This window comes from Macaca nemestrina, chromosome 12 (assembly GCF_043159975.1).
Source record: "Macaca nemestrina isolate mMacNem1 chromosome 12, mMacNem.hap1, whole genome shotgun sequence".
Lineage (NCBI taxonomy): Eukaryota > Metazoa > Chordata > Mammalia > Primates > Cercopithecidae > Macaca > Macaca nemestrina.
The window spans coordinates 105,991,066-106,008,873 of record NC_092136.1 but is presented as its reverse complement, the minus strand read 5'-3'; the positions used below and the strand labels follow the sequence as shown (position 1 = coordinate 106,008,873).

Sequence of the window (17,808 nt, the reverse complement as noted above, 5' to 3'; positions counted from 1 at the left end):
GAGCCTTACCAAATGAGCGGCAGCCAAATCAGCCAATGGGTGGCAGGAGATGGGCGGGCGCAGTCAGTGGGCGGGGTATCAATGAAGCATCTTTTTTCCAACCCCCCCTTGGGGCGACGGTGGGGAGGTGCCGCCGGGGTCGCAGGTGAGCGGATCTGTGCCTGAGGAGGGGGCCAGGGAAGCGGTGGCTCCTTGACCAGTGGGTGCCCTAGCAGTGGGGAGGGGCCCGGAGGGGTCAGCGGCAAGTGGCCGCAACGCTTGCTGCCGGGTTTGGTCCGAGGGCTGCGGCGTAGCGGGACTGCACGCTCGGGAGAAGTGCCACGCGCGTCTGTCGCCTGACCGGGGAGGCTAGGGAGGGCCCAGGCCACGGAAACAAGATTACAGAAGTTTCTGGGCACTCAGTCGGGACTCTCATTTAATATCCAGAGAGGAAATCTTCCAGGTTGCCCCGACTCCTACCCGGACTCCTACCAGCAGCAACCGCATCGTTGTGGCCGAGGCAGGTGCGCGCCCCTGCTCCCCTGGGTGGCTTTCCGGGAGCCCAGTCTAACTCGATTCTTCCCAGAGGCTGTTTTTGGACGGTCCCAAAGGAGGCAGCGGGAAGGAGGTGAAAGATACTTTGATAACCGTCGACCCTGGAGTAAACTTGTTATGTACCTACCACGAGTTTTAGAGAAGAACATCTTTTTTGGCAGAGGAGTGAATCCCCTATAAGAATATAGGGGAGGGGAAAGTCACACTTTAAAGAGAATTGGGGTAGGGTTGATATGTAGATTTGTGATGCTTTTCTTCTTGAACTGCTTAGCTAATTTACCCTCAATTTTTTTTGATCCGTAACTTACCGTCTGGTTTTTCTCAGACTTCTTAATTCTGTCTTATCATGAAGTATCTAGGAACTTCATTCTCAAGTTTTAGTGCTTGTAAAAAGTTGCCTGGTTATATTACGCCATTGGCGGTACGTCATCTTCACAAAGATTACGGGTTAAGTGAACTTACATCTCATTCCTATTTCCAACCAGTAAAGAACGATTGTGAAATGGGATTTTAGAAAATGGCTGTTCTCTGTGATTGGGCATGGAAGGTTTGTAAGTTTTAGAGACTGCAGCTGTTGAATCCTTTCTGCTATGAGAGTGATGACAGCCAATACAAAAGGGATAGTGTTTGACATCTAAAATGACATATTTTCACATTTTTTGAGGTGTTATATCCCCAGCACCAAAAATAGTGCCTGCCACGCAGTAGGAGCTCAATAAGTATTTTTTGAGGAAATTACTGGGGAATGAATGGATGGTAGAAACCCCAAGCTTCTGTTACTTGGATACCAACATATAAAGGAGAGGACAGATAGACAAACATTTCTAGAAATGGCTTTTATCCAGGTAAGCATATCTAGAGAACTTCAGCAACTCCAGATGCATCAGTGCTGGCACTTTCTTGCACTTAATCAGAAAATATCAAGGTTTTAGAAGAAGATTTTCACACAATTAAGCCAAAACTGGATATCTAAGGTGCATCCCAATATCAATTTCAGTCAGGTTAAAAAGGTATTAAAGCCCATTTTATTAAATGAAATAGTTCATCAGTTCAGAATAGGTCAGTTAGGGACAACAGGATACCACTTTGTAAGTTAGAGGTATGGAGTTAGGAACTGTTGGTAAAAAATAGGCCCTGCCAATAGCAACAGCTGCTGCCAAATTTTAAAAATATATTGACTCAGTGGTACTTCAAAAGGACTGCTATTTCTACCGTGTACCAATACATTTACAACAATGCAATTTCTAAATTGATCTCAGATTCTAAGAGCAAAATCTTATGGTGGATATCTGCATAAATTTGGATTCTCTTGACAACTTCAGTCGTTTTTATTATATACTTATATTGGTTATATATTTATATGTTACTACAGTGACAGTTGTTCCATATTAATGGTAGCCTGCTTGAATTTCAAAAAAAATTTCACAGGTATATTTGTCTCTTTCAGTTCATTTTTTAGCAAAGAATAGGTCTTACTAAGCCAGAATTTGCTTAGTACGATTTCTCTCTCGCACCATCCTAATTTTCTCGTTTTAATTCCTGATACTTCTTTCTTTTATTTCTATCCTTCATTAGTCTGTTTTATAAGACCCAAATCAAGTGCTGATTCCGACTCAAAACCTTCCTTGATCCCGTCAAAGATTTGTCTTTCTTATGAATATCCAGAGTATTTTGTTAGTATTTCTTTATTGTAGTTTTTGTATATTTGCATTATTCATCCAGTGAAGAAATATTTGTTAATTACGTTCAGATACTGTACTGGGCAATGGATAATAGCTGACATTTGTGGGCTTACTATATCGTAGGCATCATAAGCTTCTTAATCGGATTATCTCTTTTAATCTTCAAAGCATCACTAGTATTAGTCTATTATTTTTCCCATTTATAGATGAAGAAACAAGTTTAAGAGGTTAAGTAATTTGCTGGAGATCACAGAGCTAGTTAAGTGGTGGAATTGGCATACAACCTTAGGTAGTCTATTTACAACCTTCAGGTTACAGACTTCATTACAATTTGTTTATGTACTTTTTATGCATCTATATTTTACAGGTTTTACTAAGTTGTAAATTATTTGATAGCAGGAATAATATATTCGTATCTGATCCCTTATTGTTCCTAATGTAAATCAGTGGTGTAATAAAGCTGATAGTGGAAGCACATAGGGAGGACATCAGACTTAGATGAATGGGAACAGTGAAGAGATCCTGGAACAGAAGACATTTAAACCGAGTGCTGAAGGATAAGTAGGCATTGGCCTGACGAAAAGGCAGGCACCATGGAATTTGGGAAGATGACCTGGGGAAATATATGTGTGATAGTCCAAGGTCAGGGACCATGATGGCTTGAGCTGTGCTGTCCAGTATGGTAGCCAGTAGCCTTACATTACTGAATGTAAAATATCTCAATAATTGTTTATATTGATTACGTTTCAAAATAACATTTTGGATATATTTGGTTAAATAAAATACTCAGTTTTACCTGTTTCTTTTTACTGCTTTAATGTGGCTACTTGGGGATTTAAAATTACATGTAGGGCTCTTATATTTCTTTTGGACTGCACTGATGTAGAATTTAGAGGGATTTCAAAATGACCGGTATTATGTTTGTGTGCCACCTACTTGTGAGTATACGTTTGATGGGGAAGGTGGATTGGGAAAGTAGGTTGGGAGTCAGTATTGGAGGTGATGGATAAGACCAGAAAAGGTAGGGCCGGGCGCGGTGGCTCAAGCCTGTAATCCCAGCACTTTGGGAGGCCGAGACGGGCGGATCACGAGGTCAGGAGTTCGAGACCATCCTGGCTAACACGGTGAAACCCCGTCTCTACTAAAAAATACAAAAAACTAGCCGGGCGAGGTGGCGGGCGCCTGTAGTCCCGGCTACTCGGGAGGCTGAGGCAGGAGAATGGCGTAAAAACCCGGGAGGCAGAGCTTGCAGTGAGCTGAGATCCGGCCACTGCACTCCAGCCTGGGCGACACAGCGAGACTCCGTCTCAAAAAAAAAAAAAAAAAAAAAAAAAAAAAGACCAGAAAAGGTAGATAGGAAAGTGTAAAGGTAGGGTTCAGATAGGGTTTACAATAGGAAGAGAGGAAGAGCAAGGGGAGTAAACTTACCTCTTAAGTGCAATGGAAAGCCTTGAAAGGTTTTAAACACTCAGTATATATCTGTTAAATGAGATAGTATCCTAATTGTTTCATCTAATAATGCATGTTCCTGATTTATACTCCTAATTCAGTCATACTTTTTCCTAATGAAGTTACGGATAGGTGTCTAAAGACATTCTACTTAGAAGAAAATTTGGTTCTCAAGACAGCCATCCTTTTCTTCTTAAGTCTAAATCACCTAAGCTTGTATTCATTCCTTTGATGTGTTTCCAACAAATAGAAGTGTGAATTGGTCCTTACAACTAGCATATTCTTCTTGCATTTGACATAACATTCTCTTAGGCATATTTTTTCATAAATAAACCAGCTTCGTCTGTATTATAAGTCTTTTGTGGCAGATGAGGTCTTTTCTTAATAATCTCTGAAAGGAAATTTCTTAGCAGCTACACCATTTGCTCTCTGTCTTGCCTTTCTGTACATATTGGAGCAAGTAAACTCTTAACATTGATTCTGTAGTTGGGTGGTTCTCAATCCCGGCTGCAAATGAGAAGCACTTGGAGAGCTTTTAAACTCTGAATTCTTGGCCCTATTCCAAAGATTGTTTTAATTGGTCAGAGATGGAAACTGGTTATAGGTATTTTTAAAAGCTCTTTAGGTTATTTTGATGTGCTATAGACCTACACTTTTCAGTAGATTAGCTACTGAATACGTGTTCTATTGAGTTCTTGAAGTGTGGCTAATACAAAAGGAGATGTAACTGTAAAGTACACATTGTATTCTAATGACAGCAAAAGAAAACAATGGAAAATTTCTCATTGATTATTTTTATATTATTGCATATTGAAATAATATATTGACTATACAGCATATGGAGTGAAATAAAAGCTGTTAATATTAATCACCATTTCATTTCATATTTACTTAACTGGGATCATAGAAAATTTTAAATCACATGTGTAGATTACATTGTATTTTTACTGAACAGTGCCGCTCCAGCCTAGGCTGTTGCTACTCAAGATGCGGTCTGAGGACATCATTTGTCAAAAATGTAGACTCCCAGGCCCCACTGCAGACCTGAATCAAAATCTGCATTTTAACAGAGTTCCCAGGTGATTCATATACATGGTATAGTTTGAGAGACACAGCTCTAGCAACATCTAAATAATTTTTTTCAATTGTATAATTTTTCTTCGTTTCTTATTATTTTTCACTGTGGATTCCAACTTTGGCTCTTCATTTGTCCTTTAGAATCATTCATATGCAGGTCATTTCTCTCTTTTCAATAAATTCTCTTTAATTTTTTTTATCACTTAACATTTTCAACAGATATAGCTTTTTAACATATGTGATGGAATTAGTATATATTCATGTAATAAATATAATTTGTCCATAAATGTTTACATGCTATTATAAACATGATTTTTCTGGAACGAATTTCAAGAAATTGCTGATAGTAGTTACATTGGTGGTAGAAATTTTTCACTTCATTGTGAATTTACATTCTTATTTAGATTTTTTGTGTGTATATTTTGCTGTTTTAAAAAAATATGGGACTTTAGGCCGGGCGCGGTGGCTCAAGCCTGTAATCCCAGCACTTTGGGAGGCCGAGACGGGTGGATCACAAGGTCAGGAGATCGAGACCATCCTGGCTAACACAGTGAAACCCCGTCTCTACTAAAAAATACAAAAAACTAGCCGGGCGAGGTGGCGGGCGCCTGTAATCCCAGCTACTACTCGGAGGCTGAGGCAGGAGAATGGTGTAAACCCGGGAGGCGGAGCTTGCAGTGAGCTGAGATCTGGCCACTGCACTCCAGCCTGGGCGACAGAGCGAGACTCTGTCTCAAAAAAAAAAAAAAAAATATGGGACTTTAAATAATATAGTTCTCTATAATAAAAATTTCTCATAAGCAGATTTTTAATATAATGTTGACGACCTCAAAGTAAAATAAAATAAATGTGCTGTGGGCTAAGAAACAGCCATATGGCTGAGACAGAAATGACCGTGCACATGATCCCCAGATTGGTGGTAGACAGAGTTAATGAACCTGTTGTAGAGCATAGGATGTTCTGTGTCTGCGAATGTTCCTAAGTTGATCTGTGAACATGTATGCACACGCACAGACAGATGCATTTCCTTTGCCAATTTTGTTGGCTTGTGTCAACTATAGCATCTACATGGGGTTTATGGGCTAAGACATCCATACTCTATATGACATTTATTGCATATATTCCATTATGTGACTTAATGGTTGATTCATTCAGTCCCCTTTTGATAAACATTTCTATTTTTACCATGCTTTTACCTTAAAAATGTGATAGTGATTTTTAAATTACTCAAAAGGCTATGTAAATGCCCTGAAACATTCTGTGTAGTTTGTATCTTTATCACATGTAGGCATTTGATTTGGTGGAATTTATCTTTGGCTCTCTGTTCTGTTTTTGAGGACATCAAATGTGCTGATGTTATTTTTTTAAATGTCCTTGATAACCTTTTTACGGTTGGTCAATATGCCTGACTAGCAGTACAGCCTGTTAACTGAAGATTTTTCTTCAGAATTTTGAATAACCTGTTAACTGTTTCCTTCTTTAGTGTAGTTACAGGGTGGACATCTGTTCTTCACTTACAAGCTAACTACTTCTTGCCTATGTTGACTTGCTTCTGTTTTCTTACAAGCATATGTTTTGTGTGCCTACGGAAACTTCAGTTTTCCTGGCTTACTTTCCTTGAATTAGTTTCTGTTTCTCTTTCTATACCCTTTCCCATCCCTTTATCATTTTCTTGTTTTGGGTTCATATTTTTACCTCCTCCTATTTGTTATGCACAGTGCCAGGTATTGAAGATACTGTTTTTAGAGCAGATGGGCTACTATCTCCTAGGTCCTTAGAGGTGGGGCAAATTGTAGAAGGAAACAGCCAAGTTTTGACCAATAATTCTTTCACTTGTCCTGCAACATAGGCTACTAAGAAGCAGCATATTGGGGCTGGTTTAATGATGTGTATAAATCAGTTTGCTTCAGTTTTTTATATTGTGGCTTATAAACATGGTACCTCATGAATATTTTCCGTCACCTCTAGAGGAAAGCTAAATGCTTGCCCACCCTATTGGATAATTTGAATTACATAGGAATGTTAGGCCAGAGTATTAATTAAATGTGATCTTCTAAAATTATAAGCGTTCTAGGCTGAGCATGGTGGCTCACACCTGTAATCCTAGCACTTTAGGAGGCTAAGGCAGGAGGATCACCTGAGTCAAAGAGTTCAAGACCAGCCTGGACAACATAGCAAGACCTTGTCTATATAAAAATTTTAAAAATTAGTTGTACATGGTGGTGCACCTGCCTTGCTACTCAGGAAGCTGAGGCGGGAAGATCACTGGGTCTCAGGAGTTTGAGGATACAGTGAATTATGATTGAGCCACTGTACTCCAGTCTGGGGAACAGAGTGAGACCCTATCTCTAAAAATAAAAGTATAAGCATTCTACAGTGTTCACTAAATTGCCTTGGGATCAGATGTTAAAACATTTCACTTTCTTTTATTTATTAGATAGTATTTGATACACGCAAAAATAATATAGCTGGAGTGTTCTAATGAAAAGCTCCCTGCCCACTCAAAAAAAAAGTTCTAATTTGACTTGGGATCAGATGTTAAAACATTTCACTTTCTTTTATTTATTAGATAGTATTTGATACACGCAAAAATAATATAGCTGGAGTGTTCTAATGAAAAGCTCCCTGCCCACTCAAAAAAAAAGTTCTAATTTGACAATTCTGTAGTATTAGTAAGTGCTGTCTTGGCCAATTTTTAGCTCCTAACATGACATGGCTGAATGTGGAGGCGGAAAGTGATGTCCCCGGTTGATTCTTGAAAGCTCTCATGGGTAGGCTCCACCACACTCTTAATGTAAGTGTATATGTTATGAAGCATAATAATAAAGACCCATGGACCTATCCCTCAACTTAGGAACTAGAACAATTACAATATTATTGTGACCTTTCTGTTTCCTTTTGTCAAAGTTATTTAAATGTTTTGCCTTTGATGTGGCAAATACGTAATAGTGCTTAATGTGCACCAGGAACTGTTCTCTTTATTTGACTAAGTCCTTTAATCCTTATAGTATTTCTATGAAGTAATGTTATTGTCATTTTACAAATAAAATTACGCATAGGGAAGTTAAGTAACTGAGGCCACACAGCGAGGAATTGCCAGAGCCAGGACTCTAACCCGGGTGGTCTGACTCCAGAATCTGTGCTCATAACTACTACACACACTACCTCTTTTGATGTGTCCATTTATAGATAACCTTTGCTTATATTATTTGCTTATATTCTAGAGGATAAAAGGTTTACATTTGACTGTAAGGGGGGGAGTATGTCTCTAGGGCAGTATCAAGAGTGCTGCTGTTGATTATACATTCCAGTTTTGTGGATTTCAATTTTATCATTAAAATTCTCTTGAGAAATTTTGAAAGTCTATAAGTCTACTTTAGAAATAGTTGGCTTGCAGTCTTCTTTTTTTTTGTTTTTGCATACTTTGCCATTTTATATGGGTATATGAAATTGACAGCGATTTCTTGAGAGTTCGTTTCAGCTGTTTTGAATTTTTAGTTCTCTGACCTCTATTTCAGCAGCAAGTGGCAGTTCAGGAGATGGTTATTCCACATGAGTGATTGGAAACAAAAATGTGGTGATGGGCATATTTTTGGTGATATTACTAGACACGTACAAAGTCAGCTGAACAAAGAATACCGAGAGCTTGAAAAAGAAAAATGCATAAAGGTTTAATGCAATGATGATAAGAAATATGTTGTTATTAAAGTTTAAAAATAAGGTATTAGCATCCACTTTTCAGTCTAAAAGAGAAAAGATGATAGAAAAGATGTGCGTTTTCTTATTCAATTTAGCCGTGCTTAATTGCTATATTTTTGCTTCAGTAGAAGATGCTGTTTGTATTGTGAATTACAGTAGAACTATTTTTCACACTAATGGAAAGTTTAAATTGGCAGACAGAGTAAGAGAAAAGAAACCATGTATTAAAAGGTAAACTGAGACATGACAACTTTTAACAAGTTTATTTGAGCAAATAGTGATTCTTGAATCAGGCAGCTCCAAACCAGAAGTGGTCTGGGAGCTCTGCAGTGGAAATGCAAGGCAGGAAATCTTTATAGGACTGACAGAAGTAAAGCAAAGAAAATAGTTGATTGGTTACAGTTATAAGGTTGTCTAATTTGATCTATCCTGCTGGAAGGCCCCTAGTTACATAAGTTAGTTGATGGTTTCTGATTGCTTAGTCTTAAGTTTCTTTTTTAAAAAAATATAGGAATTTACCAAAAACGTAGCCCAAGTTAAGTGTTGCATATGTTTGCAAATCAAGCAAAATTAAAGTCACTTATGAGGCCTAACTGGTTTTGTCTGCTCAGGTATTCTTCAGGCCAGGTCTCTGTTCTAATTTACTTTAACAGGAGGTAGAGGAAATATAACCGATTGAAGCTTTGAGGAACTTTTCTGCCAATATAAAGAATTTTATCTGGACCTTCCACATAGATAAGAATCTCCTTTTGAAAATCTTTTACTAAATGACATCTCAAAACTTACCTTAGCAACACTTTGTTGTTGTTTTTTGAAACAAAGTCTTGCTCTTTCGCCCAGGCTGGAGTGCAGTGGCACGATCTCGGCTCACTGCAGCCTCTGCCTCCTGGGTTCAAGTGATTCTCGTGCCTCAGCCTCCCGAGTAGCTGGGATTATAGGTGTGCACCACAATGCCCAGCTAATTTTTTGTATATTTAGTAGAGACGGGGTTTCACCATGTTGCCCAGGCTGGTCTTGAACTTCTGAGAGCTCAGGCAGTCCGCCCGCCTCGGCCTCCCAAAGTGCTAGTATTACAGGCATGAGCCACTGCACCTGGCCAGCAACACATTTTTAAGGCTTAGCTACCACAAGCTGCTAATAAAGTCGAAATAGACGTGACATGAGGGAACCTGGTTGTAATAAGTCTTGCCATTTAACTAGCTGTGTTGAGGGCAAATTAACCTCTCTGGGTCTTGTTTTATAAATAGAAAGGCTGGTATCTCCCATATAATGACATGGTGGGATTTAAATGACAGGACTTGGAACTTCATGGATATTTTGATACTTTTTTTCATATTGACAGGAAAAGTTTAAGGTCAAACAGTGATAGGGCTGGAAGGAATCTTGGTAATGTCATCCCATTTCACATTTTATAAGGGAGGAAAAGTCAGCTCTGTAGCAGTTATCAGTGAGTGAATTTGAAGTCAGACAGCATGGTCTGTGTAAGGTACCCTTTACTCTTTCTGAGCCCTGTTTCCCCTTACATCTTTTAAAATCTCTTTTCCAAGTAAAAATGCTTTTTTGACATCTATCCCACTTCTCCTCAGTTAAATCAATATTAATAAAGCAATATGTACTATACTGTGTGAGACACTGGGACCTTTTTGGTAGATGACCTCATTTTCTGTCGCTATGAGAAAATCGAGTCCCTGACTCACTCAGCATCTGTTCCAGCCTCCTAGTATGCTTTCCAGTAATGCAAAGGCTAGCTAGCACAAAAAACTACACTTCCCCAACCCATTGCGGTGAGGATTGTGGATATGCTTTAGATTCCACCATATGCACTTATGTAAGGCCTGAATTCAAGGTAGGTAAGAGAGTCAGGCATGTGAAGCATCTGTTCTACTAGTGTGGGTAGCACAGAGGGTTTCAAAGAGTTATCTTTGAGTTAGAGTTATCTGGAGGGTTTATTGAAACACAGATTGCTAGTTCCCACTTCCAGAGTTCCCGGTCTGGAGAGGAGCCTAAAAAAGTTTACACGTCTGACAAGTTTCAGGTATACCTTCTTTGACAGTCTGACAACCTGAGAGTCTGGAAATTGGAGAAACACGGTCTCGTTTCTAGAAGAAGCGCTTACAAGAGAAGATCTTTTCCACTCAAAATCTGTATACAGATATTGCCACATGGATATTTTAAAATTTATTTAATAGAGACTCCAAGTATAGATACTTTCCTATATTGTGATCTTCAACTCTACAATTAAAGTGGCCCAGAAAAGTACAAAGTACTGCTGAGAAATTCTCCAAAGAAAGGCACATAATTAAGAGCCTTAATTAGAAACAAAAATATAGTCCAGGCCTGGTTTTGTTTGACGTCAGGGGCTTTTGTTTAGGTGGTTTAAGGGAGGGGAGGATGGGGTGAGGAACGGAATTACAAGGGCAAATCATGCAATGTGCACCAGTCATTGAAAGGTTTAGGAATCTAAAAAAATTTTTTGGTGATTTTTTCCTTTTTATTTTTGGGCGATCATTTTCTTTTGTTGATCTTTTTTGGTGATTTTTTACTTACATGATTAATTAGGTGGGATGGCTGGGTAAAATCCTTGCCATTTTTTGGTTACCCCTTTAATTTTGTCATATTCTTACAATACTTTCATTGTTTCAGTAAATTATATTCTGAATTTAGGGTTTCTATGTTGGTTTATTAACCTTAAAATGAGTTTGAATTTGTGAAGTAGTAAAATGTAGGTAGTTGGCATTTATTTGATCAGATTACATTGTCTCAAATTGGTGTCTGAGTTTTATTGATTTTGCAGCTCAGCCTTTCAATTTCCTCTAAAATTATTCTGCAAAGTGTACTTTTTCTTTTAGATATCTTGAGCTAATGATTATTTTGGCAAATTGACTCTTTCATTCATTCAAAACATATTCATGGTGTGCTTGCCATGTGCCAGAATCTCTGCTAGTCTCTGGGGAGGTGATGGCCAGTGGAAACATCCCTGCCCTTGTGAAACTTTGCAGTGAACTGGGGAAAGGGACAGACTCTGAGCTGTATGTTAGCACAAGTATAAAATTCAGTCTAGGAAAAGTACTGCAAATTTTATGCTGAAGTAATTTGATTTGTCAGGAAAGGCTTCCCTGAGAAATGAATACTTAATCTGCAAGCTAAAGGATGAGGACGAATTAAGTAGACCAAGAAGGGAGCAATCCATTTTCTAGGCAGTAGGAACAGTGTGGACAAAGGCCCTGAACCAAGAAAGAGCTTGACAGGAATAGGTGGTTGAAAGATGGCCAGTGCAATTGGAGGAGAGAGGGAGAATTTGTGGGAGAAGGAGCTGAAGCAGTAGGAGGGGAGTCGGGAGTGAATACTGGCAACTGGTTAGGAACCTTTGCAGCACTCCAGTGGGGAGAAGGTGGCAATTTGGACTATGTTGGTACTGGCAAAGATAAAGTACACAATTTTAAGCTGTATTTAGAGGGTTGTTTTTTGTTTCTCTTAAAAATTATATAGTTCATTAGTTTGAAGTATGTTGTAGAAGTTGCAGATTGATTGATTGCTTGTACTTTTTTCCTTTTAGGAGTTATCCAGACTGCCTCTGCCACTAGATGAATGAAAGACAATGATTTGAATTAAGTGCCAGCAAAGAATTATCCTTGGTTTTTGTGCTTTGCAGCATTCCTCAAATTGTTTTCACATCTTCTCTTATTATAAAAACTGCATTGAAGTTAAAAATGAAGCAGTTGAAAAGAAAAAGGAAAAGCAATTTTAGTGTTCAAGAAACTCAGACCCTTTTGAAAGAAATTACAAAAAGGAAAGAAGTCATTTTTTCCAAACAGCTCAATACAACAATTAACGTGATGAAGCGAATGGCTTGGGAAGAGATTGCACAGTGTGTGAATGCTGTAGGAGAAGGAGAACAGAGGACAGGGACAGAGGTGAAAAGAAGGTACCTTGACTGGCGAGCACTTATGAAGAGAAAGAGGATGAAGGCCAACATTAAGCTGGTCGGTTCGGGATTTCCCCTTCCCTCCTCTGATTTAGATGACTCTCTCACTGAAGAGATAGATGAAAAGATTGGATTCCGAAATGATGCAAATTTTGACTGGCAAAATGTGGCAGATTTCAGGGACGCAGGTGGATCCTTAACCGAGGTCAAGGTGGAAGAGGAAGAAAGGGATCCGCAGAGTCCTGAAGTAAGTATTAGCCTCTGTACCCTCTTTTAATCTTTTCAATTCTGATGTGGGAGATTATTGTTCAGGAACTTTTAAGTCCTTCCCAGATTTTCAAGCTTATTTAAAAATAGTACATAACAAGTCATTCTGCTTTTCTCTTTACATCATTAATACTTTTCTTCCCACCCAAATATAATTACCTAAGTTATGTGTATTACAAACATCAAGTAATTCAGTGTAAATGGTATTCAAAATTCAAATTATTTTCCCCAAACAATGCAGAAAGCTTTTAAGAAATATTTAGATAAATTGCCACAAAGTAGCAGTCAATACTGAAAATTGCTTTTCTCTTTGCTCTTAGTTTGAAATTGAGGAGGAGGAAGAAATGTTGTCATCCGTCATACCAGATTCCAGGAGAGAAAATGAACTTCCCGATTTCCCCCACATTGATGAGTTTTTTACCCTTAACTCAACACCATCTAGATCTGCATATGATGAGCCTCATTTGCTTGTAAATATTGAGAAACAGAAACTAGAGTTAGAAAAACGACGACTGGATATTGAGGCTGAAAGACTGCAGGTAGAAAAGGAACGCCTACAAATTGAGAAAGAGAGGCTGCGGCATTTAGACATGGAGCATGAGCGACTTCAGCTGGAGAAGGAGCGGCTGCAGATTGAAAGAGAGAAGTTGAGGTTACAGATAGTCAATTCAGAGAAACCATCCTTGGAAAATGAACTTGGTCAAGGAGAAAAATCCATGCTTCAACCACAGGACATAGAAACAGAGAAGTTAAAACTTGAGCGAGAACGCTTGCAACTAGAAAAGGATAGACTGCAGTTTTTGAAATTTGAATCTGAGAAACTGCAGATTGAAAAGGAACGCTTACAAGTAGAGAAAGACAGACTTCGAATTCAGAAAGAAGGACACTTGCAGTGATTTTTCCAGGCTTCCATTTAGCAAATGTTTGAAAATTGTAGATTTTTCTCATATCAGGTGATATAATGATGGTTGCTGGATTAGCTGTGGTTTCTTTTCTCGTCTAATATCAGTGTTCAGTAGGAAAAAGTTATATGTAGATAACTGTATGCCTAAGTAGTATATAAAAACTGTGCCCTAGCCTAAACAGTATAGCAGAAATGTACTGTGCTGGATTCTTTACCTTATAATATTACATAGAGTCTTGTATTGTCTGTGTACCCAGAGTTTACAATTATGTCTATATAAAATTCTAGCCCAGAAGTTCTCAATTGGGGTAGATTTTGGCCTTCAGAAGACCAATTTGGTGATGTCCGGAGACATGTTTGGTTGTCAAAACTGGGGTGGGGAGAAGGTTGCTACTGTGCAGTGCATACCTCCTCAACCCCTACACACACTCAGTAAAGAATTTTCCGACCCAAAATATCATTAGTCCTGAGGTTGAGAAACCCTGTCCTAGCCTGTGTACCTCTATAGCTATGTTTTATAGTTTTAGAATATTAAAACCTCAGATATTTATGTGGGTAGGTACTTAAATGGCCAAAAACTTTAACTATGAAATGTTACTGTGTAGTATATTGAATATAGGAAGTGATAAAGATTATAGGTATTTTATTCCCATGTTTCCATCTATAAATAGCCTTCTCAGATTCAGAAAACAATACAGGGAACATCAGAGATTATCTAAAGTGGGTCACTCTGAAAAGAATTCTTTATCTCACTATTAATCCTTTAGAAGCAAGACACAATTTTAAAGCTTTAGTTCCTTTTCTTTCAGTCATTGTCTTAGTTTGGGTACGAAAATTGTCATTTCAGTAATGTACTGAGATCTTATAAGTGAATAGTTGAAGCTAGTAAAAATGATACCAGTATAAAAATGGTATTTGTAGTCCATGAGCTTGAACCCAATAACTGATTGTTTGACTTTTAAAATAAGTAATAGCAGCCATTTGGGAGTGGGCGGCGGGTGGGGGAAGATGTACTCTGTATCAAATAATTATGATGATGTTGAAGTAATGATAGTAGCTATGTATTATGGATTGGAGAAGCACTTATTACACTATCTAACCCAGTATGTAGAACAATTCTTGAGAGTTGTATCTGTCGTTATTCCTGAATCTGAAGCCCAGAGAAGTCACACAGAGTAAATGGCTGATCTTTTATATTGTAGTGTATTCTGTCCTTCCCCCTTCCCTGAGGAACAAAGTATGTATCTTTAGTCTCTTGGATATTTATTCTGAGACCAAGGGCTTGCTTGACCTGATGATTTTCCTTCAGCTCTCTGAAGGTGCGTTTTCCACAATCCAAGTGATTCTGATGCACACTAAAGTTGAGAATCTCTGCACTAGATCACTTTGTGTTTTCTGATTTTCAAGGTTGATACGTAGCTTTAACACAGCTCTTCTGTTGACAGTTACTACCTTGCTTCTGCATTTGTTCCTTGTAAGAATGGCTGGAAACTGTATGTTGACATTTGAGGATGGGTATGCAAGGAAAAAATATACTTCTGTTTACTTACTCTGACTTTGAAATAGTGTTATTTTTCTATATCTGAAATAAATGCTTCTACCGTAGAAATAAATTTGCCTATACCATCTGAGAATTTGTAATTGCAAATGATACTTAGGGCTCTAAGGGTAGAGGTTATCAAACTTAGAAGAGAGCCCTATCGTGGTCAATGAGGACAGAGGCCTAACATTTTGGCTGGACATTGAGTCATGTATGCTGCATACGTTATTTGCTCCTCAAAAGAACCCTTGAGATCTAACTCATGTGATACGGTTTAGCTGTGTCCCCACCCAAATCTCGTCTTGAATTGTAGCTCCCATAATTCCCATGTGTTGTGGGAGGGACCTAGTGGAAGATAATTGAATCATGGGAGCAGTTCCCCCATACTGTTCTCATGGTAGTGAATAAGTAAGTCTCACAAGATCTGATGGTTTTATGAGAGGAAACCCCTTTCTCTTGGTTCTCATTTTCTCTCTTGCCTGCTTCCATGTAAGACATGCCTTTCACCTTCTGCCGTGGTTATGAGGCCACCCCAGCCGCGTGGAACTGTGAGTCCATTAAATCTTTTTCTTTATAAATTACCCAGTCTTGGGTATACCTTTATCAGCAGCATGAAAGCAGACTAATACATCATGTTATTTCCACTCGTATAACAGCAACAACAACAAAAAGCCTCATTGATTTAATTAACCATCTTTCTTAAAAATTACATACCAATATTGACCCAAGATTTTAGCATAAGAGCTCTAAGGAAAAGTAGTGAAAGTTTGTAGGTATAGTTATAAGTATTGTAGCTTTGCCATTTGCTATTTGCAAAAGTCATTTAACTTGCTCTTCACTTTGGTTTCTTCTGTAACCTGGGCATGATACGTACTCTGCCTGTGCTACATAGATTTTTGTTTTTGTTTTTGTTTTGTTTTGTTTTTTAAAGAAAATGGTATCTGTTAAATATATAAACCATAAAATACTACCTAAGTGAAAGATGGTATTAATGTTGGATTTGAGATCCAAGATTTTTTGAGACAGAATTTCACTTTGTCACCAAGGCTAGAGTGCAGTGGAGCAGTCTTGGCTCACTGCCCCTCCAACTCCCAAATTCAAGCAATTCTCCTGGCTCAGCCTCCTGAGTAGCTGGGACTACAGGCAAGCATCACCACCACCACCATGCCAGGTGAATTTTTGTATTTTTTGTAGAGATGGGATTTCACTGTTTTGACCAGGCTGGTCTTGAACTCCTGACCTCAAGTGATTCACCCGCCTCTGCCTCCCAAACTTCTGGGATAACAGGTGTGAGCCACCATGTCTGGTCAGCTTTTAATTTCTTAGGCAAAGCATGAAAATAGCTAATAATTATTTTTGGATACAGCACTCTTAAATGCCTGGAAGTAAGAAACTAAAAAGAAGCATATCTTCTAGGGCTTTGGTTGAAGAGCTTTGGATTTCTTAATCCTGCTTTAGGTGCAGATGGGTTGGATTGGTTCATTCCAGTAGGAAACACTGTTGCTGTACTTCTGAGGTGTCAGGCACACTCATAGTGAGTGCATCTGTTAGCTACTGCGGTGTAACTGATCAAAAATTTGATGGCTGGAAACCCCAACCATTTATTTTGCTCAAAATTTTAGAGGAAATGAGGCGCAGCTTAACTGAGTGGTTTTGCTCTTGGCTGGGTTCTCAGTGTCAGCTACAGGTTGGCTATGAGGTTCAACTTCTGGGGTTAGCTAAATAACAGAAGGGCAGGGGTGGTAAATGGTGGAGCTAAGCTCTCCCTATGGTATTTGATCCTATAGCCATGGTAGCTTGGGCTTGTTCTAATGGAGATGGCAAGTGTAGAGGAGAGAAAGCAGAGGTGTTCAAGGTGGCAAGGCCAAGTCTCGGAACTAGCACTTCGTTATGCTTCTGCCACACCAGATTGGCCAGAACTAATCACAGAGCCAGACCAAAGTCAAGGGGTGGGAAATGGAATCCACCTACTGATAAGAGGAGCTGTGAAATTGGGTAAAAATGGGATACAGGGGCTGGGCACGGTGGCTCACGCCTGTAATCCCAGCACTTTGGGAGGCTGAGGTGGGCAGATCATGAGGTCAGGAGTTGGAGACCATCCTGGTTAACATGGTGAAACCCCATCTCTACTAGAAATACAAAAAAAAAAAAAAAAATTGCCGGGTGTGGTGGTGTGTGTGTGTAGTCCCAGCTACTCTGGAGGCTGAGGTAGGAGAATGGCATGAACCTGGGAGGCAGAGCTTGCAGTGAGCCAAGATTGCGTCACTGCACTCCAGCCTGGGCGACAGAGTGAGACTCTGTCTCAAAAAAAAAAAAAAAAGAAAAAAAAAAGGGATACAGGGAGGGCTGAGGAATTGTGGCCATTTTTGCAATCAGTCTACCACATCTTCACTCTGGTTTGCCTGGTTCTGATATTCTATCTGGTTAGTTCTAGACAAAAGTGCCCTGATAAGGACTTTGAATTATATGGGCATCCTTATTGTAAGGAGCACCTTCCCATCTATTTTGTAGAAATGGCTGGTTTAGGAGAAGGAAGGGACCATAAATTTGCAGAAAAGAAATATATAGTGTTCTCTCAGGCTTTTTCTTCTAAATTAAACACTTTAGTCTTTGTAATTGAAGGGAATTTCTGCTTCACTTCTTTCATTTTCTGCCTAATTTGTCCATTTTATATTACTTTGCTGCTTCTCTGTTCATTTTTCTACTTCTTCATGCTTTGTCACCTCTATCC

The 17,808-nt window shown here is 38.9% G+C and overlaps 1 protein-coding gene across 3 annotated transcripts; it reads left to right on the top strand.

Moving 5' to 3' along the window:
• The first annotated feature begins 13 nt into the window (after nt 1-13).
• On the top strand, nt 14-15,150 carry LOC105493679 (Myb/SANT DNA binding domain containing 4 with coiled-coils). 3 transcript variants are annotated; one of them, XM_011761521.2, is made up of 3 exons: nt 14-145; nt 11,998-12,613; nt 12,954-15,150. In XM_011761521.2, the coding sequence occupies exons 2-3, from the start codon at nt 12,152-12,154 to the stop codon at nt 13,527-13,529; spliced, it is 1,038 nt and encodes a 345-aa protein (XP_011759823.1). In that variant the 5' UTR covers nt 14-145; nt 11,998-12,151; the 3' UTR covers nt 13,530-15,150. The 3 variants fall into 3 exon arrangements, with proteins under 3 accessions (XP_011759823.1, XP_011759825.1, XP_011759824.1); XM_011761523.3 differs by having other exon boundaries at nt 51-499; XM_011761522.3 differs by having other exon boundaries at nt 51-503.
• The last annotated feature ends 2,658 nt before the right edge of the window (nt 15,151-17,808 follow it).

Excerpts from the sequence above, each read along its gene's own strand:
- LOC105493679 (XM_011761521.2), top strand. The coding sequence starts at position 12,152 with ATGAAGCAGTTGAAAAGAAAAAGGAAAAGCAATTTTAGTGTTCAAGAA. Across the intron at positions 12,614-12,953 it reads GGGATCCGCAGAGTCCTGAA|TTTGAAATTGAGGAGGAGGA; the intron begins GTAAGTATTAGC and ends CTTTGCTCTTAG.